The following is a 23393-nucleotide window of genomic DNA, read 5'->3' on the forward strand; positions in this document are numbered from 1 at the left end:
GGGCTTCTGCAAATGTTACCTAAGGGCATCTAAGGTCATCCAGGACCTGCCTTTCGTTCCAGGAGAAGAAATACCTGTTCTGTGGGCAGTCGTTTAAGCCTTGAAATGTCTACAACACACCTCTTAGCAATATACTGTGAATGTGTCTTGTGGTATTATGTCTGCTGCTTTAAAAAATAAAACCACAACGTGCAATGGGAGTTAGAGAGCTGAGGACCTTTCGAGTGAAGTTACAATGAGTCCTTACTTCAAGGATGAAACATTCTAAAACTCTGTTCAAATTCTACAGAGACCACTCAGGGGTAGTGTGTCATGAGTCAATGTCTGAGTGGGTCTGTTTGTTAATGTAACATCTCCTGAGACCCATATGGCATCTACCCAAGCAGGCTTCTGTGGTCATCTTCCTGGACTCCTGGCTGTGAGCCAAGGCACTTACAGCTCTTGCCAGGTCTTCTGTTTGTGAATCAAAGCATTGTATCTTTTTTGGTGATGTTCTGATTAGGGATCCTCCGTGCATGTGAGGCAGTGCCTCTCCATAAACAAGGATTATAATGTTCCAACAAGTGTATTATCAGTGGTGATTTCACAGCTGGAGAGATGACTCTATAGTTAAAAGCAAATGTTGCTCTTGCAGAGGACCACGTTCAGTTTCCAGCACCCATGGTATTCACAACCATCCATAATTCCAGCTTCAGGGGATCTGACGCTCATGGGTACTGCACACACATGGTGAAAACACACACACACACACACACACACACAAGTTAACTTAAAAATGGTTTTATTTTGGGAAAACAAAACAAACAAAGAAAATCACATGGCAATGATTTCACATACTCCCAAACAATACGCTTTGGTTTCCTGATCATATCAGACATGTTTTACATTTTCCCTAGAATTCACAACGTAGAAAACTTACCTTGGGCAGACCCAGACTCATGGACTCATATACCAGACATGGCTGTTCCTAAACCAACATTCTCCTCTCCCAAGAGGCTCTCAGGAAACAGGAGGGTTTAATAAAGAAAGCCAAAGTCATTATTGGCACTTGCATCAGGCATTCTCTTAAGCACATTAGCTTATTTTGCTATCTACTAGGACCATAGCCTATGTTCCCATCTCGTTCCTCTGTGAAGGGAACAAGCCAATACAGAATCAACTGTTTTGATGAGCTCCTAAACAGTTGAGGGGCATTTTTAAAGTCACTCTCTTAGAACTAACAAGCAGTGAAGTTGTTTTGCTGATTTTACTTTTATGAGCCCCAGTTTTATCTCCCACTGCTTATCTGATGTGAAAATGCCTGTAATATTTGAAGAAAAGTTAGTTGAGTCATGCCAAAATCTTAATAACCTTAGGTTTTTCTAATATTTCAGGCTCTTGGGGGGATCTCTGTATGCCAATATAGATTTTAATATTATAGAAATGCAACAATGACCTTTCCAGAAAGCCTTCACAAAATTACTCCGAGATATAAGCTACCAGAGTGATGGGAATGCTGTTGAACTGAGAGTACACATGACTGATTTGCATTTTGTGGTTTATCTTGTATCTAATACTCTTTTCAGATCCCTTGTAGTTTTCTTTCCTTTAGGCTAAACAACACTAATTTTCATATTTTTAAGCTGGGGGAAAGGCAGGGTTTTTTTTTTTTTTAAGTTGTATTTTCATTTCGTGCCAGCTCATTTGACTGTGGTTGACGAGATTATTGTCTGGATTCTAAGAGGCTTTGTGCTTCAGAAATGAGTTGACAAGATAGGAAACTTCACCAGTTTGTTTTAGCCTTTTAATTTTAAGACGTTTTGGGCATGGGGGCCTGAAGCAGCTGCATGTAATGGTTTGTGACAAGTATTAATTCAGGATATTGTATTCAGTTTATAAAACAAAATGATTACTATTTGGCACACAAACTGTGACTTTCCAAAATTGATGTTGGCTAGAATCCTGAAATCAGAGCTCTTTGTCTTCTAGAGATTGGCACAGAGATGACTAAAAATGACTAAAATCTGAAGCTAGTAGCTCTAACTTTGTTATTTGCTGTCAGTTCTAGTTTAGGGTGGAAAAAGGCTTAGGAGCTATAGTCAGTGTGAATCATAGTTTGTCAACTGCCTTCCATGCTCTTCTTCATGGCCTAACTGTTTCGAGTCCTTTTTACAAAACAACCCCAAAAGATGATGGTGCCTTAGGAAGTAGAAAGCTTTTCTTTTTAGTAGCCTCAAGACAATCTGCAGATGGGAAATGGAGTAGGTGCTCCCCAACAGCCAGCCATTCTGCAACAAACTACTCACCCCTTGAGCTGAGACCAATATTCTTTCCAGAACCAGGACACAGTTCACTGCATACCTGAGGTGAGGGAATATTTATACTTTGATTCACAGGAATTTGTAAGGAGCCTGTAGTACCATAGTGGCTTTGTACTAAGCCAGTGTAATTCTCTGAAAAACAACAGAAGAGCAAATGAATCATACCAGCCACCAGCAAACAATCCTTTGGTCACCTCTAAGAAGAAAAGGTGACCATCTGCATCTTTAAGTAGATGGTAGCATCTCCTCTGTGAAACAGCTCACTTCATTTTAAGGTAGGTCTTCATGTTCTGATTATTTATAGTCCAGTCTCCTGGCTGGGCATATGACTTATATGAAAGAGAACTTACCTATCTTATGCAAGGCATTAAGTTTCAGTCCTGGCAGTGCTGAAGTAAAAATGAACAAAATAAGTAGATGAATAAATAAATAAATACAATCATGATGGGGTTGGGGTACCACTGTCCTCTTTAAAGTCATGGCCTCAGTAACCTGAAATTACCCAGTAACACCAGGAAATGTCTCTTGAAGACTACTGAATCCCAGAAGCTAATGGGATGAGGACCACACCTTTAGCAATGGACATTAGGAGCAGCACGTTAATCTAAACCAGAGCAGCATCCCTGAAGATCTTGTCATTGCTTACTGTTACTATGTCTTAAACATTGGATGCATTCTTCCAAAGAGTAGTGAGCTAGCCAGCTATTTGGCTTAGTAGTGAGCTCACACAAGGCATGTTTGGACAGCTGATCTCCCAGAAGAAGGCTGATAGAGATGGCTTAAAAGGTGGCTGAATACAAAGAGTGAAGTTCTAAAAGGAGGACAAGAATGGGGATGGTACTTGTTTTCCATGGCAGGAAGAAAAGATAAAGAGCACGAAGTTGGGTAGCACTTCCTGCAGAAGGAGGATCTGCAGGATAGAAGCGGAAGGTGAGAGTTAGACTCTAGGAACTTAAGGGAAATTATAGCCAAGATGAAGGCACAAGTCCTAGGTGCCCACAAGCATTTGAGCAGAACATTTGAGGTGGATCCTATGATTTAAGACAGTAAATTAAGTCAGTAGTTAGGAAATGACAGTATCAAAAGCAACCCTTGAGCCAAATTAGGCCATGGGAAGATGAGACAACAGTGGTCAAAATATATGTTAATTATAAGCCTTATTTTGAAAACGTTTACTATCACAAACATTAAATAACAGTCGATGTATTATCTATAAGACCTGACTAATTCACGGTATGGTCAAATTGTATATCATTTCCTTTGGTTTTGAAAAGAGAAGACTAAAATTAAAACACATGTAATGGCTGAATCCTGTTGTGATTTTACCAGTATTAAATGTAGGCAACTATATTAATTTTGTTATAAGAAAATCCCACTACAGATAGTCTTCACTTGGCACTGTAGGCCACTTAATGCAATGCAGCCAATGCATTTCAAAATGTCTCTATAATATTTAGAAAACTCTAAAAGCAAAGAATTTTTTAAAAAGTATTCTTACAAATTAAGTTATTTTATGAGTCCATTTAAAACAAAATAGACTGTCCTTTTTCCATGGAGAACGTAAAGCATTTTCTGTTACCTGTTTTTGATGCGGAAGTTGGAAGAATCTGTCGTTGGATAATGTCAGGGTATTCATCTGGAGGGTATGGCCATCCAGACAGTCCCTTCTTCAGCTTTATTCAGCTGCGTGCTATTAAGCAGCTCAGAGAGAACCACAGGGAAAGGCGACCTTCGGTCGTGCTGTTTGAGACCCATTCCTTCTGAGTGCGTTACTGTATTTTAGGAATGCATTTATTGAGAATGGAGGCTGCATAATGAAGGAGAAGTGGCCCCGGGTTTCAATTCTAGTTCTAAGGGACATGGAATGTGCTGAATTGTACTTTTCACTATTTGCGGCATGGCTTCTGACTTGAGTGGAACGTGTGAAAAGGCTTAGTAAAATAAAGCTGTCTCTTCATATTGTGTGGGCTCCTTAGGGAGAGCTTCAAGCTTAGTGGACGGGGTGGTCAGCAGTCATGGTGTCAGCATCCGGAGCCCAGTGCTGTTAGAGCTCATCCTCTCCTTGTACCTGCAGGAAGCTAGCTTGTCTTGCCTACTGCTACTCCATCCTTCTTGCCTGCAGCCTTGTGGCATTTTAGAATCTGTTTGTTCAAACTCTTTTCCCTGAAGAAACAGAATAATTGGACACAGATGACACAAGGACCAAAGCAGTTTTCAGGAACATTGCTTATTAGTACAGACACTTGAGGAAACCAAGCCCATGTCTTACAGGGGGCAGCGAACTTAGTTAAAGAAACCCCAGTTTTGCTCTATTTTCCCATCCCAGCTTGAATTAAATGTCAGAGACATTTACTAAAATAGTATAGGATACAAACTCTTGGGAATGACTTCACATGTGACTCGCCTCTGATATCTTCCTGTTGCCTCCGGGCCTTGTTAGAACGAAGGATGTTTTTCAGTTCCTGAGCAAGCTGGGAAAGCAAGCACACTTTAAAACAGTCCTGTAACAGCACACATCTTATGAAAGGGACAATTATTTGAAGGGTGTTGACCTCACAAGGATTGGGAAAGCGTTTGGCATCTTGTAAAGTGTGCTTTGATACTGGAGGGCTGTTCTGGGAATGTCACCTTGTCATTGCTGTGTCCTTTGCTCCTCAATACACAATGGTAACGCATTGTCCGACATCTTACTTGGACCTTTCTTAGTCTGGCTTTCATTTTGGAAAATAAATACATTCCAGGAAGGATATTTTGTTTCTTACATACAATCTACATATGTAGACTTTAATATGTTCACATTATAGCATAAATAATGCTCAATCCAACTAAGTTAGGTCAGGAAAACATATCATGTGTATTATACACACAAGGGCACATGAAACCTCGAAGAGGTTAAGTGCTCCCTCAGCGTCCAAGAACTGGTTGAGATGTAGCTGAACTAGACTCACAGTCCTCCATTTGTGATTGTCTGTCTGCAATTTGGGGGCTTAGTATTCATGGCGGAAAGATTTTAATATGTAATTATAGTTAGGCCCGCTTTTAAAGCTATAAGACAAAATATTTATAGAACTGTAAATTTGGCTGTCTCTTGCTCACATTTCTAATGTCAAGCTGGAATGTTTATCTCCTTACATAAACGTGGGAGGTGATGCCTTTGAATTAGTGGAAGGCTAATTTGAATTAGTGGAAGACGTAGCTTCAGTCTCCCTGCCAGTCTGTCATACAAAGCCAAAGGCAGCATTTGCTGTGCACACCTGGAGCTTCACTGATATTTGCGGTTCCCAATTTGGACCTTGTGCACACTAGGCAAGCACCATACCTCACAGGCACAGCCATGGCCCCAAACACAGCCACAACCACAGCCTCAGCCACTGCCACAGCTACAACCACAGCCTCAGCCACAGCCATAGCCATAGCCACAGCCTGCAGCCCCTACTCCTAGTTTCAATGCCTAGTCTCATGTCATGAAAGAAGAGTTTCCCACTAGCTTCACTTGGTTCATATGTTATCTGTTTGGCTTATCTTATAAACCAAATTAATTCGAGGCTTATTACCTCAGAACAGCAATGCAGCTATTGGTTTATAGGTAAATGGGAACCTTCACAATGGAGTCAAGTCTGAAGAAATGACAAAACCAAGATACATTTATACTTTCTATAGACAACACATCTAATACAATTGTGAAGTGATTATAATAGGTCTCTAGAGTAGGTCACCTCTAAGTGATAAGGAGGAAGGTACAAAGGATAGATCAGAGCCACCTCAGTTTTTCTTATTAAGGATACTGCAGTCTTCCTGTCCTAGTGACTGTTCTGTTGCTGTGAAGGGACACCATGACCAAGACAACTCTTCTGAAAGACAGCACTTAATTGGGGGGCTTGCTTATAGTTTTAGAAGTTTAGTCCATCATCATCATGGTGAGAAGTAGGAGCCTGCAGGCAGGTGCTGGAGCAGTAGCTGAGAGCTATATCCTGACCCATAAGCAGAGACAGACAGACAGACAGACAGACATTGATCAATTGATTCTTGCCTTTACATGGGCTTTCAAAACCTCAGAGCCCACCCCAGTGACACAATTCTTCCAATAAAGCCACACTTCCTAATCCTGTCAAATAATGCCACTCCCTGGTGGCTAAACACCAAATGTTAGGATTTATGCAGCGGAGCTATGCTACGGATTCATAAAACAAGCCACGTGGCAGGTCCACATGAGAGGCTTTATTAGGGAGGGGTTATAGAGACTGTGTCTGAGGGAGACCAAAGGAAAAGAAAGGGAGAGGGGAACGAGGCGCCTTATAAAGTAATGCAGCATATGCTCAGAAAGAGCACATGTGGCTTAGGGGACAGTCACATCTTGGCAGCTGGTGATGATGTGTCCTGCTGTCACTGAGTTTCTGGGGTGGCTATAGAGATGCCTTCGGTTCTGCTTGTCATCAAGTTCCCTGGGGCCATTCACATAGGTGCCTGGTTGCCAACAGTGACTGCCCCCAACATCACTAAAGACTAGTTTAAAAGCACTGCCAAAACCAGAGGAAGGAACCCAAAGGTCATCCCTTAAAGTGATAGTTAACCCTTAACTAAACTCACTTAAAGGATTTTGTGCTTTTCCTTGCATACTGTTTATGGACTTCAGAGCTTAAACAAAGCTGGGAGAAAAACCATGTTTTTGTTTTTTTAAGAATTTGCATAGGTTTTAAAAAGTAGCGTGGGCCTAGACAGGTGGCACAGTGGTTAAGAGCCTGGACTGCCCTTGCAGAGGACCTGCTTTCAGTTCCCAGCTGTCTTCTGTTGCAACTAAACTCCATGACCAAAAGCAGGCTGACGAGGAAAGGGTGTATTTAAGCCCACAGCTGAAGTCTGTTCTGGAGCGAGTTTAGGCCAGGGACTAAAGCAGAGGCCATATAAAAATGTAGCTTTCTGCCTTTCTCACCATGGCTTGCTCAGCCTGCTTCTTTACACAAGTCAGGACCATCTGCCTCAACTGTGTCCTCCTACATCAGTCATGAATCAAGTAGGCCAATCCAATGGGTGCAGTTTCTCTATTGAAGCTCCCTTTTCCCAGATGACCGTGACCTGTGTCAAGATGCCAACAAACAAACCAACATCAAAATCAACACACGCACACAAACAAAAATGAACCAACACACCAGTACCCAAATTGAATAAATCATAGCTGCTTATAACGCTAGTTCTAGGAGATCTGACTGACCTGCACAGGCATCTACACTCATGTGCATACACACGTGTGCACAAAAACATTCCCCAAAAATAAATAAATAAAATGATTTTTAAATAAAAAAAATTGAAGTGGAAACAACTTCCCTTAGATTTATAGTCCCTGTACAGTCTTTTTATTTTTTTTTTTAATTTGTTCACTTTACATCCCGATTATATTCCCTCCTTCATCGCCTCCTGATGCCACCTCCCTCCCTCATACCCTCTCCCTCCCTCCCCTAGTCCTCAGAATGGGGAGCCCTCCTCCCCTAACATCTGACCTTAGACTATCAATTCTCATCTGTACTATCTGTCTCTTCTTCCTCGGTGGCTTGTCAAGCCCACCCTGCCAGGGGGAAATTTTCAGTGTGTTTTGGGCTGGGCAGCAGAGTCCTTGTCAGAAGTAGTCCCCCCTCCCCATATTGCAGAACCCACAAGGAGACTGTGCTGCCTATCTACTGCAGCTCCTTTGCTGATTTTAGTGTAAACATCTGAAGGTTTCAGACGACACCATTTTGAACACACAAGATGACCTACCGTGGGGTTGAGATTTATTTATGCTGTATTTCTTTAACTGAGACTTCTTTTTCACCATAGAGGAATACCTTTAGGGAAAGAAGCATAGGACAACTGTTACTTTCACATGCATATAGTGCCTATATATTGTGTTTTCTCCATATATGGTCTGGACTCAGTTCTATTATGGATAGTCCTAAACTTTATCCTCATCTGATGATGCCTGTGTAATAACAGCAGTGGCCTATTTATAAAACAGCTTAGCCAGTGTCTTACTACATGGAATCTTGATTAAATTTAATAGTTCATTGTGAGTGCATTTATTTTAATAAGAAAATAGTTCTTAAAAGAAAGGATCCTTTGAGTCTTTGAATTGCAGCCTGCCCCATCCACAGCTTCTTCCCTGTTTTATGCAATCTGGTCTTGTAGTCTTCAGACTTAACACGTATTCGTGCCTGAGGCAACTTTCAAAAAGATTATTCAAGCAAAGATAAAATAAAAACCTTTCCTTTGAAATACTCTGATAATTAAAGTGAAAGTTGAGTCTATAAAATAGTTTTCTTTTTCTTTTGAGAAGTTTGATTACCTAACTGAGGGCAAGAGAGCCAGTCCAAGGGCAAATGAATAGCAAACTAAGGAGGTTCGGCATAAGAGGCCTCTGAGGTTACCTCTTAATGGGGATAAGACAGCCACGCATTCCATAAGGATAAGTCAGGGTGTTATTCCTCTTCCACAGGACTCAGGTGCCAGTGTGAGCTGCGCACACTTGGAGAGTGTAGGTGGGCTGAGGTGCGGGGCATAGAAAATTGTGAGAGTTATGCAGCCTAGGAGTTATTCATAAGCCCAGTCAGCTGCAGAGCAATGTGGAGAATGGGAACTTGTTCTGCAGACTGCATTCCAGGCAAGCAGTGGGCTTTGTCCTTTGAGAACCGAACACTGGCACATTTGGAGACTCTGGAGGGAAGAGTAGGTGTACACAGAGATGGTGCTTCCATGTCATTTAGCAAATATTAATTTCCTGTCCTGGGTCATCTTTAGGGTTGGTTGGGAGTTCATCCAAAAAGAAAGATACTCATTCATTGTATATTGATATCCAATATATTGGTTCCACAATAGAAAATAGAGTCCAGGTCCTTATGGAGGTTATTATAAGTGAAGGTCAGGTTAGCAAGTGTGTGTGGCAGGGGCCGGTGGGGGGGAGTGGAGTGCTATAGAAAAGGAGGTACAGATTCCTAGTGAACTTGACTTGAGTTGACTCTGCCTCTGTAAGGGAAACCAGCAATTAGCGCCTTATTTAGCACAATCAAGAGACTCTCCCAAAAACATGCCCACAAGACATCCTAATCTATACAGTCCCATAGTGACACTCTTCCCAGGTCATTCTAGAGGGTGTCAGGTTGACAATTAAAACTAAACATCATGAATCCCTTTTCCATACTTAACACTGGAGAATAAAGCTGGAAAGAAAAGCTTAAAGGAATTACCCAGTAACTTGAGGCCCTCAGTCTTGACTCCTGGTGTTGTTTGGAAAGCAAAGCTGTATGTTATAGACAGAAGGCCACCTCTGTTACTTACCTTCTCGCTCATCACTGGTGCCCTTCTGGGTTCTCTCTCCTCTGGACCTCCTTGTCTGTTAGGTGAACACTCTTACCAGTTGGTCTCAAGCTTTAGTGTATATCAGAGTCACCTCCCTAGCTGGCTATGCCTTGGCTTCCAGAGCTCCTTCTCCTAGATTTCTGACTTAGAAAAGCTCAGTGGAGCCTGCAGCCACACAACTAGAAGAACCACACAACATCCCCATCAGCAATGGCTGTCTGGGTACCTGTGCTAGTTTCTTGGAAGGAAGAATTTCTTTTGGTTCATGGTTTGGGAAAGTAAAGGCCATCATAGTGGCCAAGAAAGATACTGTTGAGTTAATGGAAGCTGAATCATGGCTGGGACTGCTCTGATCTCAGTAGAGCAGGCAGTAAGAGAAGGGGTAATGTGTAGGACTTTCTCCTTTTTCTCTTTTTGGTCAGTCTGGCACCCCAGCCCATCATGCTACCTTCATTCGGATTGAGTCTTCCCTTCTTAGCTAAATCTATTCAGAAACATTCTCAAAAGACATGCCCAGATGTTCACTCCATGACCTCAAGTGCAGCAGGCTGACAGTGAGGCTTCATCGTCACAGTACCCTCCCGAGAACCATGGACTTCTGGTGAGTCAAGTGAGCCTGAGACCTCTTTGGGTTTCCACCATAGCTCCTATTTGAATCTCTCACTCTTGGAATCCAGCAGCAACGACCAACATCCTGAAGGGTGTTCCAGGGGAGAAACCTAAGCTGAGGCAGACGTTAACCAAAGCTGTTCTTGTGGTCTCCACCCTGGTGTCTCTTATGTTTCCAAGGACAGGAATTCCTCTCACATCAGAAATTTCTGGTTAGAATGCCTGGAACCAACCACCAGAAGGATTTTTCTATAATCTATTTGTACCCTCTTCCCCAAACTGAAGGTTCTCTGTGCACATGGACATTTTGTTTTGTTTCCCCAGAACTTAATAGAATACCCCAGTGTGAGAGCAAGGCGGGCTCAATGCTCTGACACACAGCTGTGTATGGCTAACAACTACCAGTAAGGGAGAGATTGTTTTGATGAATGGTTTATATCTACCAAGGTTCCCTTGTGCACATGAAGATTTTAGGGAATTCTTTGTTGTTGTGGTGGTGGTTTGAAGGTGGTGGAGGTGGTGGTGGAGGTGGTGGTAGAGGTGGTGGAGGTGGTGGTGGTGGTGGAGGTGGTGGTAGAGGTGGTGGAGGTGGTGGTGGTGCTTGGTAGGATCATCAAGGGTGTGAGGGGAGATTACTGTTTAGTCTAGAAACAATGGCATGTGGATGTAGTCACAGATTCTCAGGAGACCAAGGCAGAGGACTGATTGAGTTCAAGAGTTCAGAGCCAGTCTGAGCAGCATGGTGAGACTTTGTCTCCAAAACAAATGACAAACAACCCAATTGTAGCAAGCTCATACGTTTATAATGTTCACAAGTATCCCGGGATCACCTAATTTCATTTCTCAAGGCTGTTGAGGTTAACAGTGTTCATCCTAAGGACCAAGCCCTGATAAAAATGCTGCTGGTGTTTGCTGTACCCCATAGGCCATAAGATGTACTTTATTTCAGAGGCAGAATCCAGGAGATAGCTTTACTCTGAAAAATATTTTTAGTATCTAAAAGTTCTACAAAAGCAAGAATGTTGTTAGTGAAATCAGAGGACTAGTTTAATTATAGACTCCTTTCCTCCTGGAGCTCCTCCTCCACACGTACTCTCTCCATGGTTATGTGTAGGGAGCCATGTTCTAATGTGTCTAAGTAATGTGTCTCATTCTAAGAAACGTGTTGTTAGGTGTTTTTGGTGTGTGAACATCCTGGAGTGCAGTAATGCGAACCCACATGACTTAGGTCAGTCACTCTACACAGTCTCTTGATGCCGTCATGAGATGTGGCAGACATGGGCTGGATGAGGCGCAGGTGAAGCACAGCACAAAAGCTAACCACTTTTACTGGTAGGAATACTCCGTATCTCAAGAATTAAGAAGAATTGTGTACTAAGTACATAAGATACGAAAATTCCTCCTATTTTCATTATCACTTTTATGCACTGCAGATAATTTTATATCTATGCTTTCGCCCAAATGGCATTATAAAATTTGCTACCACTAGTACCACAACAAACATATGAGTACTGTGTGGTGTTGTGTTGACATGATGGCTGTATTGGCACTAAGAGATCTGAATTTTATGACTCTATTAAACTCTGATGGGACTTGCCATGTCTAATGGGCCCCTCATGAAGTGTGTGACTATGTGTGAATACTCCAACTGCTCCTATATATTTTGTGTCATATTAAATAAAAATTTCTTGATCTCCACTTCTGTAATTCATCTCTATGAGAGGGATTTATATGTTAATGACAGCTTTATTTCTACAATATAAAAACACTATTAAGCAGAGATGGGCCTGATAGGCGTTTAGAAGCACAAACCTTAGAAGGCACTGTACAGTTCTATGCCACGGGTACTCCTGACCTCTGCAGAGAGTTGTCTCCCTTGTCATTATGGCTCCCAAACATGAACAATTACTTGAGTCTTTCAGAGAGACTGAGCTTGCAGGCAAGAAGTGATTAACAGTGGATTATCAGACTAGAAATCCTCAGTCACGGGCAAACTACTTTAATACAATTTCGACCATTTAACCTGTTTAAGAGGATTTGGGAGGCCTAGATATGTGCTCAGATGCCATGCATGAGAAATGCTACAGTCAAGCAACCAACATCCAAGCAATCTGGGGAAATGAAGCAGCTTCCTTTGGGGAGTGCTTGCACTTTGTTGTCTTCTGTTTCTTTGAAAACTGATCATCACAGACTGATTACTTTGCTAGTCTCAGAACATGCTACCCCAGCACATGGTACCTTGGCCTACAGTGTAAATTAAGCTGAGGGAATCACTCTTTAACCATTCATTTTTTTTTCTGTGAGAGCCCCTCAAACCGAGAGAAAGGGAAGGATAACACAAGAATAACAGGAAGAATGTGGAAAACGTGGTTTGATAAGTAACGCTGTGATTGTACCTCATTACCCACCCATTATAATTTCTACACAGCTGTCCACTTAAAACGAAACCTGTACGTAAAGCATAGTTTTCTCCTATTTCTGTGGGTCTTTATTTCTGAGAATTCTATTTCATGTTCAGCTTACTAAGTAACTTTATTATGCCTTGATTATAATCTATCTTTAGTTATGGGAGTGGCAGTTATTAGACTTGATTTGGGCAAGTCTATGTCATTCCTATAGTATGCTAGCAGCTAAGTGACTGTATGCAAACCAAGCTGGTCTCCAGCTGCCGCAGATAACTCATCATGTTTTCCACCCATCTCATAAAGCCCCAATATAAAGATGCCTAGTCTATGATCATAAAGTTCCCTAGTGCATTTATAAAAATTATTTTTATTTATTTATTTTAACATTTTATTTTTTATTATTTTTTCCTTTTTTTACATATATTAGTACACATATGTACAATAATCTACCTACAGCAAAAAGAACCATGGACCAATCAGGAATTATATTAATGTTACATTCATAGTGTTTTGGCTATTTGTATTTGGCAACCCTGAAAAAAACATCTTTTGTATCTTAGTGCATCTAAAATTCCGAATGCAAATCAATATCTATCATATCTCATCTCTATCAACTTAAAACATCTATCTAGACCTAAAAACATCTTAACCCCTAAACCACTAAACTTAATTGTAAAACTAAACTATCTGTTCTTCAACCTCATCAGAGACTTGAGAAGGAATTAATTATCTGAGTAGACAGGAAGTGCAGGTTAGCAGCTTCCAAAATGAGAACATGACAGAGACAGTTTACTGACTGAACAGTCACCCAAAACTCTCTATAGCACTGAAGCATCATCTTCAGCCTTCTGGTCCAGTGTATCCGACAGACATCTTTGTGAGGCAGGAACTATTAAGGACTTGCTTACCCTGTCTTGGCAGAGTGTGACTGTCAACTCTGCCTGCATCCAAGCTGCCCATTTTTAGGCAGAATTCTGTCTGTGGCAGAAACAAGGACATTTTTCCCCAGTGGCTTGTTTGCCACATTTGGAGCTGTCTCCATAAGGAGGCTTTTTTTGATGCTCTTCATCTTCTTTGAGGTAGGCTGGGCATTGCCAGGAGTTAACCTGTAAAAAGACATTTTTTAAAAGTGTATATTCATCAAAAAGTGTAAGTATCTCTTGAATAAAGTCACAGTTGGATCATAATTCTGATCCGTTTTGAGGTGGAGACAAACATTGTTTATTTTCCTTCTTTCTCCTTTTGCTTCTATGAGCTGTTATTTATGAACTCTAAGAATTATTGTCCATCAGCTGGCCTAGATCCATCATGGCTGAAGCTGGAAGCTTTTGTAGAGGTGGCCTAGAACCCACGAAGGACTAATTCTAACATCGCCGCAGTCTGTTTCATTTTCAAAAGCAAGAAGAGCTGAACCCGTCAGCCTCAGCCGGAGACACTTCTTCTTGCTGTGTCAGTCAGTACAGAACTGGCCTAAGCTGAGAAGTGATTGTGTGTGGTCAGCACTAAGTGACACACTCCTGTCAACTACCTCTCTCCCCACAAAGCCGAAGGGACTATATGGAAGCAAAAAGAATTCAAGAGCTGGAGGGTGGGAAGGGACCTTGATAAATGCCGTCCTCTCAACCTGACACAGCCATAGTAACCATTAACCCTTTTACCGAGGTGGCTGGTTATGTTACCTGCACAGGATCTACCCATCCAAAGTGCTAGCACAGATTGGATAGGCGTGGTGCTCTTAAGGTCCCAACACCACCCAAGGAATTATTGATAGTCTGGAGTTTCTGGGCCAAGCAGCATCATTCTTTGAGGGTTTGGCCAGTGATAGGTGCCTATGTTATACAGCGGATGGCCCACACTCCCTAACGCATGTGAGCAGCACTAGTTGGACTTAGTGGGGTATTAGAAAGAGAGCGTGTAGGGAGACGATGTGGAAACTGTTCGGGAAAGTGTTTGAAAAGAACATACGAGAGTTGGGGTAGATAGGGTCATAATTTATTGTGTACATGTATGAAATTCTGAAGGAATATATATATATATATTTTAATAAACGTAGCTTTCTGAAACATAACGCAAGTTTCATCACTGAAGAAGTTGTTGCTAGATGCTGGATGACAAGAGCTTGTAGTCAATGTGTGAGAGGCTTCCTGTTGACAGTGAAGAAATTAAAGCCCAGAAGAGGAAGGGAAACAGTTTACAGCTTTACTTGTCATTTTTTACTCCTTGTTCTTGCCAAGAGGTCTGGTAGAAAATACAGACACTTTAAGAACAGATTTTAGGAAAAGAAATAATTTGTTAAATGTCATCTTTCTTTTAGCTTAGAGAATGTTTTTCCCCTCAATATAAAATCTGTGGTTAGTTTAATTTTCTTTATTTTAAAATAGAGGGAAGATTTTTTTTCAATCACTAAAAACTTCATTTCCAACTCGTAACCTAGTGCATTTGTTAAGATATGTATATGTGTATACTGTGTTAATCAATTTGCATCTCGGAGAGAGAGACTGACAGAGGGGGGAGAGAGAGAGAGAGAGACGGGGGAGGGGGGGAGAGAGAGAGAATACCTAAAATATTTTGGCTTACAGTTTTATTAAAACGTTTAATCCAGCATCATTTGGCCAAGGGCTATGAGTCTGTAGTGGGACAAGACTTTGGGCCAGGAGCATCCTGTGGGGCAGTGCAAAGGAGCTTAGAGAAGCAGATAAGTTTCCTAACAGAGCTCCTCCAAACCCAGCAAGCTATGAATCTATGATTGTGTCAGTGCATTCATAAGGCCAGAGGCCTGGGGATCCAGTCACCTCCCAAAGCTTAGGGAGCAGGCCTCCCACACATAAGCCTTTGAGGGACTTTTAGCATCTAAACTATAATAGGGTAAAACAGTTGAGATCATGTTTGCTCTTCTATTTGCTTAACAACATGTTGGGAGTATTTATATTTGCTTTACAAAAGCTGTGAATATTTTTAGGAGTCCTTTGCTTTGCTACTGTTAGGCAAACAGTCATTACTTTTCAGCTCTGATTTTAATACACACTGGAGTATTTAAATGTGTAGTGTATTTAACTGATTGCTTAGTTAGGCTTCTAGACAGCCCGTGTTTTTCTACCTTAAATGGCACAATTGTATTTTTGTCCACAGGATTTGCATACATTGAGTTATAATCAATTCCACTGGGAAAATTGCCATTGGTGTTGGGACCTTTCAAGAGCATAGAAATTAATTGCAAAATTCTTTTCCCCCCAAAGTATACAAGAATACTCTCGCCCTCGACTCTCCACATCATTACTTATTACCATTTTCTTAGTCTTGCACTCCATATGTGCTTTGTGAAAAGGCTATTTGATGGCTTGATGAAGGTGGAGATATTTTTAGCAAATGGGGAAATTACCATTAATGATATGTCACTGTTAAATTGGACTCTAGCTAGAAGGAAAACTAGGCATTTGAGAGTTCAGGGTGCTCTGATGATAGCCTTCGTCTGTTTTTAAAACGTCAGAGGTTCTTTGTAAAGAATCAAACAGCTAACTCACTTTTGGTCAGTGGAGATTCTTTGTCAACTTCTTGTCTGAGAGAAATAATCTTGAGTGTTTTTACCATGGGTTTGGGGGAGCATTTGCTTTATTGTAGCCTGTATTGTTAGAGGAGGGTGGGGTTAATAGTTCCCCATGGAATGACTTCATCCCAAGGTGAAAGTTGAGAGAGTACTTGCAATTGATAAAATTCCTGTGTGCAGCAGGATGCATTTGAATGAAAATGAGGACACAACTGCTCTAAGGTGTAGTTAAGGAGGAGGCTTTTATTGTAGATATGAGGGAGAGTGTAGTCGGGGGCAAAAGAAGGTCTCAAACTGAACTGGGCCAAGAGAAGAGGAAGAGGTGGGGAAGATTGAGAGAGGAAGAGAACCAAGAGAGCGTGTGGCTGAAATGGCAGGGTTATATGGGAAAGAGAATTTGGGGAAGGAATGTGAAGCCTCTGGGATGGAGAGGTTTAAGGTAGGAGGCAGGAGTGGTGGTAGTGAGAAGAGCGGAGAACAGCCACCGGTACTGAGTGAGTTTGGACCTGGTAGTATGGTTCATTGTAAACTGTATATTGTCAAGTATACAGCCAAGAATACAAAGCAACACATGTACTGCTTTGTTCAGAAACAGAAGACACAAAATGGTGGCTGTCCTGGTTTGCTTGGGGCAAGCTGCAGGATTCTATTTATTGCTTAGATACAAAGTTATAGAGACACAGCGGACCCTAGAAACAATTCAGACGACATCATCCTTTTGTTCCAAACCGTTATGAAGAACCACAAAGTTCTTATCCGTGTTTGTTATTTGCTGCATTCCCAGTCTCTTGACTATATGACAGACCTTTTTGGAAACCCCTTGTAGTTTCAGGAGGCCTGTGCCTGTGTTCTTGAGCCACGGTATAAAAGATCACTACAGATCCTGAGAGAGGCTGATATTTTTCTCTTACAGAAGTTTCAGATGAAGGTGTCTTCAGGTCTAATTCCCTTAGACTTTACGAGAAGTCATTCCTGCCGTCTTTCACCTTTTGGCGTTTCCTCCAACACTCCTTGACTTGTGGCTGTATCACTCTAGTCTCCCCTTTCATGGTCACATGGCTTCTTCTGCCTCTGCCTAATGTATCTCTTATAATAGCATTTTCAGTTGTAGTTAGAGCATATACAAATGATACAGGACTAGCTTCCCATCTCAGGACCTTTAGTCACATTTTTGATGTCCTTTTCTGCCCTGTAAGTTAAAGTTCACAGGGTGCTTGGGGAGCCATTATGTAGCCCCCCCCCCCAATCCCAGCCAGGTACCTTGGATACACCTGGTTTCATATACTGTCCTCTGTGCACCCTATACATAAAAACGAGGTATATGCTCAATGACAAATATTCTGGTCAAAGCTGGCCTAGGCCATTGGAGTGGGAGGGAGTGTTTTCTTTGTAGTTAATTCCACACACTTGAGGTAGGCAGTATCAATGCCAAATGCAGTAACCACTCCATAAAGCATGAAGGATAGTTTATTCTCAGCCAGATATGTGACTTCAGCCTTTCCTTAGAAATGTGGACTCTGTTTGCCAGCAATGGCATTTCCCCTTCTTGAAAGTGGTTGAATGAACTTGGATGGACACAGAACAAAAGAAAGTCATAAATCAACGCATTTACCAAATGCATTGGTAGAGACAGCAGCCAGGGAGGTTACAGCAACGTAAGAAAAACACTGTTTAAGATCAGATGCTTTCTGGTTGCATTCTAAGTTTTGGAGTTGGCGAAAGCTAATAGTCTGCAGAGAGCAGCTCTGAATGTTTTATTTGGTAATCAGAAGGATGTTGGGTCAGAGGAGGAGCTGGGTGGCGAATGGCCATCAATATAGCCTGAGGGAAATCTGCTTAGCATGTGCAACCCTGCAGCCAGGATGTCCTGATCAGCTGGTCAATCTACAGGCTCCTCAACGTTGGGATTTTTTTGTTTTTTTTCAGAGAATTTTAGGTGACAGCATTCTGGTGAGTCTTGAAGATGACCTTATGTCTGGTGAGGAACACAGTTTAAAAATCACATCATCAATTGAGCAATTCATCAGGTTTAAATAAAGATGCAGGACAGAGTAGCCAAAAACAAATAACTCTCTTCTTCAGTTTGCTCCAGCTGTGCTGTGTGGTTCTCAGGCCATCTTCATGGTTGTACATGACTATTTAGCCTCTCAGCAGGCTCCCTTGGGTCTTTTGTGCTCTTGTACTTGCTGGTGGTTTCTCACCATGTTCTGTGGAAGGAGCTTTCTGCCATCTTCTTTGCAGTAAGCCCGTCTCGACCACATTTCTCCTCTTAGCTTCCAAGCCCTCTCCAGTTTTGAGAGAGTATCCTTGGCCGCCTGTGTAAAATAATCTGCCCGGTTGTATAAGAATGCAGACAATGGGCCCGTGTAAAGTCCGCTGGCTTCCTTCCAGTGGCTGCTCTGGGTGTTTACACTGGAAAGGCTGCCTCTTTGTGTCAAGCTCCTTGATGGTCATTCCTTTGAAATCTCCACCCTCCTCAGGTGGTTCCTTTTCCTTGGGGCCTATACAGTGAGGTAATGCTTTTCTATTCAAGTAGAGTAGGTGAAGAAGGTAGTTAAACCTTCAGGCCCCTTGTAGGTGAGTGCTTCCAAGGCAAGCTGAGAATTTACATGGAACATGTTTTGGCCTGGACCATAATTACTTAGCTGCTTGGGTGATTTGAGGTGATAACAAAAAGGGAATAATGGCCAGAATTCTCCTCGTCTCTTCAAGAGGTAACAGCTCATCCTTTGATTTGTTTCTGCATCCAGTTGAATAACTCAACACCTTTATTTGCTTCTTATTTTAAAAATCATTTCCTTGGTTCAACATTTTCTGGGGCCACGTCTTCATCTTCAGTGCATTTTCCCAAAACGCCTTATTCCTTGGTTTGACCCTTAGATCTCTGAAAAATTAAATCAGAGATGGCTTCCACCATTATTGCTGATGTTATCCTTAGATGGCAGAGCCAGTGACCAGCGTCCTTTGGTCCTGATCTTCCCTCAGCTGCTGCAGCCCCCAGAGGCCTGCCTGTGGTTAGGCCACTGTGCATGGAATGAGTACTCTAGTAGGAGCTGAACATTTCAGGAGTGAGCACAGTAGAGAAGGTGGAGAATGGACCCCCTTTTTCTGGATGTGGAAGTCTAGGTACTTGTGCCAATCCTGGGAGAAGTAGAATGAAACCAGTAAAATACAACGTACATGCCCAGAAATTCTCTTTTCATGTTTGACCTAAGTCTTTTATATCAGATGTCTCTGTTTGAAAATTAAACCAAAGATAAAAAGTGCAAGGGAGAGTTGGCATGAGTTGGAACATCCTAAACACATGAATGTCGATAGAGACATCCTTGCTACTTCATGTTCACCCTGGCAAATCGGCAGAGTGTCCTTTCGAGTTTCTCCAACCCCTCCTTTCCTCTTCCTTTCCTCCATAGCCAGGGTCTTTCTTTGTTGCCCCGATGGCCTTGAACTCCCATTTCAGGTGCTCAAGTGGTTGGAATTCTAAGTGCGGCACTGTTTCTGCCCCACCACATCGCCTTTTATTAAAAAGTTACTTTGTCTGTTTGTGGTTGTAGGGGTTGAACCCAGGGCCTCACACATGCTAAGCATGCAACCTCCTAAGCTAAGCCCCGTCCTCACGACATTGCATTTTGATGTATTGTGCTGACAGTGGCTTCCTGTGTGCGGATTCTGAGGTGATCCATGCAGTCATTTCTCTCTGCAGATATTTCACAGTGTGTGAAGTGTTTGTCCAGCTTTAGAGACAAAGAGAAGGAATGCTGGGGTCAGAGGATAGGAAGACACTGGGAAGAAGATCCCTTGCAAACTTGCCACACACTTAAAGAAAACAAACACAAAATGTCTGCGCTTTGGGTATTTTGTGCACTAATAAGACATTTTGCTCTTTCCCCAGGTCTTGAATATCATCATGGCCAAACCGTATGAATTTAACTGGCAGAAGGAAGTGCCCTCTTTCTTGCAAGAAGGAGCAGTTTTTGATAGATACGAAGAGGTAACAGAGTGCTATTATTTTTTTCTCCTCTCAAAACAGTCTAACAATTACCTAATGTTTATCAGAGTCCTGAGTATTCTTTCATATATGGAACATCTTTGAGACTTAGAAATTATAATGCCTAGAAGGTAAGGAATAGGGTGGAATGATATTCCTCAGTGACTTTTTGAATGATCACCCTGTGCCCGAGAAAACAATAGCAACGATGGGTGTCATTTATTGCGTGACCTCCTTGTGCCAAGCTGCCTCCTCAGTACTCCGCATGCGTTATTTCAGTTCATCAACGGAGCTCCTTATAAGGTGGTGGCTACCGTTGTGGTTTTACAGATGGGGTTCATGCAGTAACGGTTTGGTTTAATGGAGTGCTTTTGGCGAGCTTCTCTCGTAAACCTTTCTATTAAACATAAATGAGGCAGTGACTGGACTTGATGCTGGTCGTTTGTTTGCTTGTTTCATTTGTACTGACTGTTACAACCAAAGCTTTGCATACCTCTGCTTCTGTGACAAAATAGCAATGGCTCCAGGCTTTCTGTACAGCCAGGCATCAAGCCACGATTGTGCTAGAAGGGATAGAAAGGTGAATTTGAAGACAGGAATTTGAGATGACCTAGGGAAAGGTATATGATGAAAGTGGTGTTTTCTACAAGGCAGAGTAAAAAGTAAACCGAATGCACTTAGAGCCTCCATGGATTCCTTTCAAATCACTGAAGTATTGTGGCTGACACCGAGCGCCCCATCCCCAATCCCCACCCCCACCCGTGGCTGAGGTGCAGAGTGTCATAGACAAGAATCTTTTGCCGTGGGACTTGGTCATGGCAGCTGACTTGAGTTCCTCATTCCACCCTGCGTCTTATTATGTGAGTCACATTTTCAGGAAACCAAAATGCAAAGAGCAGAGGATGAACTGAGATGCCTTTGTCATTCTTTCTTACCTTGAGTCCAGATATTGAAGTGATGGGCTTCATGTCTGTAACTTTACCACAAACAAATTAAGTGCCTCCCACTGTCAGACAAACCAAGACAATATCCTGCCACCAGAAGCCATGGCTGAATTGCCTGAGGGTTTTCTTCTGGCCTTTTTTTTTTTTTTTTTTTTTTTTTTTTTTCCTTCTGGCCTTTTTGTTCTGTTTCATTTTGTGATTTGTTTCTTTCCCCTTCCTCTCCTATGGTTGACATCATGGAATATATTTTTAAGAATTAAACTGGGTACTGTTTTTCCTCTGTTTATGTGGCTTTCATGACTCTATGCTGCAGTTGGGGGGGGGAGGTGGGAGGAGGGAGAAGAAAAGAAAAGAAAGTGACAGTTTTGTTTTGCTTTTTATAATTTTCCTCTTCCCTGCTCCCCACAGTCTTGTTTCTCACTAGTTTCCTGCGTATACCCTCTGTGGTAATCATAGCCAATCCCTCATGAACTGTTTTCTCCTTCCCGAGATACATCTGCTCCTGTTCATTGATTGGTGAACTCCTATCCATCCTTCAGGACCCAGATGAGAAATCTTCACTTGTGGGATATGTCCTTGACCCTTCAATATGCCAGAACTCCTTTGTGCAAACAAGAGTCTGCTTTCATGGGTTGTACTGCCATCACACTTTACTTAATGTTTCTGCCTTTTAAAAAGTAGTTGCCTTCCTTGAGGTTGTGGACTAGATTTTACTCATTTGTCTCCTCCCAGGTACTAGCTGAATGTACTTAACTGTCAAGCTCATTGTAGTGTTTACTCTTACAGAAGATTTTAATAAAACCAGGCCTGGTTGGTTGTTATTTTCCTTCCTTCCTTTCTTCCTTTCTTCTTTGGTGCTGGTGGTTGAACCTGGAGCCTCAAATAGGTTGAACATGTGGTCCATAACTGAAACCTACCCAAAGGTTTTTTTTTTTTTTTTCTTGATCGTTGAAATGAGAATAAGATGATAATCCTTGAAGCTCATCTGAGATCTGAGGTTCTAGAGACTCAGCTTATCAGGGTAAACTATATGAAATATATATCATTTAAATAGCTTATTAGTTTCAGTCATTTTTCATATAGTGTAAGATAGATAAGTATCTCATCACACAGCTTCACAAAGAATGTCAGGGGCCAGCAGTTCTCTTCAAGGTGTCTTTCTGATCAACTGATCTAGCTTGGGTACCACTGACCAAGATGGCAATCCAGGTGACAAGATTCACTGTCTGTTCTCTCTCAGTGATAGGCAGTAGCTGAGACTCCATGACAGGAAGTGTAAAGAAAAAAAAAAAAAAAAAAGATGGGAAAAATCCTTAGAGAATTTTTGTAATGGCTTTGGTACAAGGATACGAGCTTCACAAAGACTCAGATGGGGAACTGAATATACAGAGAACTGCTTGTATATTCTGTGGGGAGTAGACAGTCGTTCTGGAGTGAGATCAGTGATTCATGAAATGAGAGTAAATTGAGGGGTCCAGCAAGCAAGCCCTGGCAGGTTAGATTCTTCTATGTCCCTCCATCTTCCCAGAGCAGTGTGTTCCTTTCCCAGGGCTAGGGAGGGCCCCTGTGGGATGAGGATCTTTTGACCTGGTTTGTGCCACATCAGATACATTGGTGTGGCCTCCTTCTGGGAAAGTGGGGGCGCGGCTACTGTCCCAAATAGCAAGGGACTGTGTTGTGGGGTGTTAAGCTCCAGCCCCACATCGGTGCCATGCTTCTGGAGCTAGCATGAGACATCACTTCCTGGTTTCTGGAGGGACCCAGAGAATTTTCAGATCCCTAAGGCAGATTTCTAGCCTTGGAAAATCTGTAAGGTAATTTAAAAATACTAGTCTTCTTATAAACCAGAGAGGGCCACCTGGAAGATGCTGAGTGTGATCACTGGTGGAATTTTATCTTCTTCCTTAGTGCCAGGTAAGCAAACGCACACCTGAGAAACAAACACTTCTCCTTTGAAACAAAGCACAACATGATTTGATGGACAGATGGGCTTCAGCTTTTGTGACGTTTGGTTTCTTGGTGATGAGTTCCTTTGGTTCTGAAACACAGCAACTCATATCTGGAAAATCCTCGTTTCTTGTGCTTTGCTAGGCGTGTGCACTTCCCCAGGCTGTCCCTGAATGTGAGAGTGAAGTGAACCTGGAGGGAAGCAATCCAAAGCAAGTATCAAGTTCAGTCTAGCTAAGCTTACCGTGAGGTGAAAGGCAAAATAAAGAGTTTTAGCTTTATAGACAAACAGTGTTCTTTCCTAACAACACATCAAACCAGGAAACCAAA

At 42.1% G+C, this 23393-nt stretch overlaps 1 protein-coding gene across 10 annotated transcripts in view; it reads left to right on the top strand.

The window, feature by feature from the left end:
* The window catches only part of Plcb4 (phospholipase C beta 4), a 376936-nt gene that overhangs the window by 212281 nt on the left and 141262 nt on the right, over positions 1–23393 (top strand). For 9 of the 10 annotated variants that reach the window (XM_051144704.1, XM_051144709.1, XM_051144703.1 and 6 more), the window contains exon 4: positions 20077–20175. In XM_051144704.1, the coding sequence (XP_051000661.1) occupies positions 20092–20175 (84 nt within the window). In that variant the 5' untranslated portion in view covers positions 20077–20091. Of the gene's footprint in view, positions 1–2361; positions 2576–20076; positions 20176–23393 lie in introns of those variants that run through there. The other variant, XM_051144705.1, reaches the window with a different exon arrangement.

The sequence above is a fragment of the Acomys russatus genome, chromosome 4 (assembly GCF_903995435.1).
Source record: "Acomys russatus chromosome 4, mAcoRus1.1, whole genome shotgun sequence".
In the NCBI taxonomy this organism is placed as follows: Eukaryota; Metazoa; Chordata; class Mammalia; order Rodentia; family Muridae; genus Acomys; species Acomys russatus.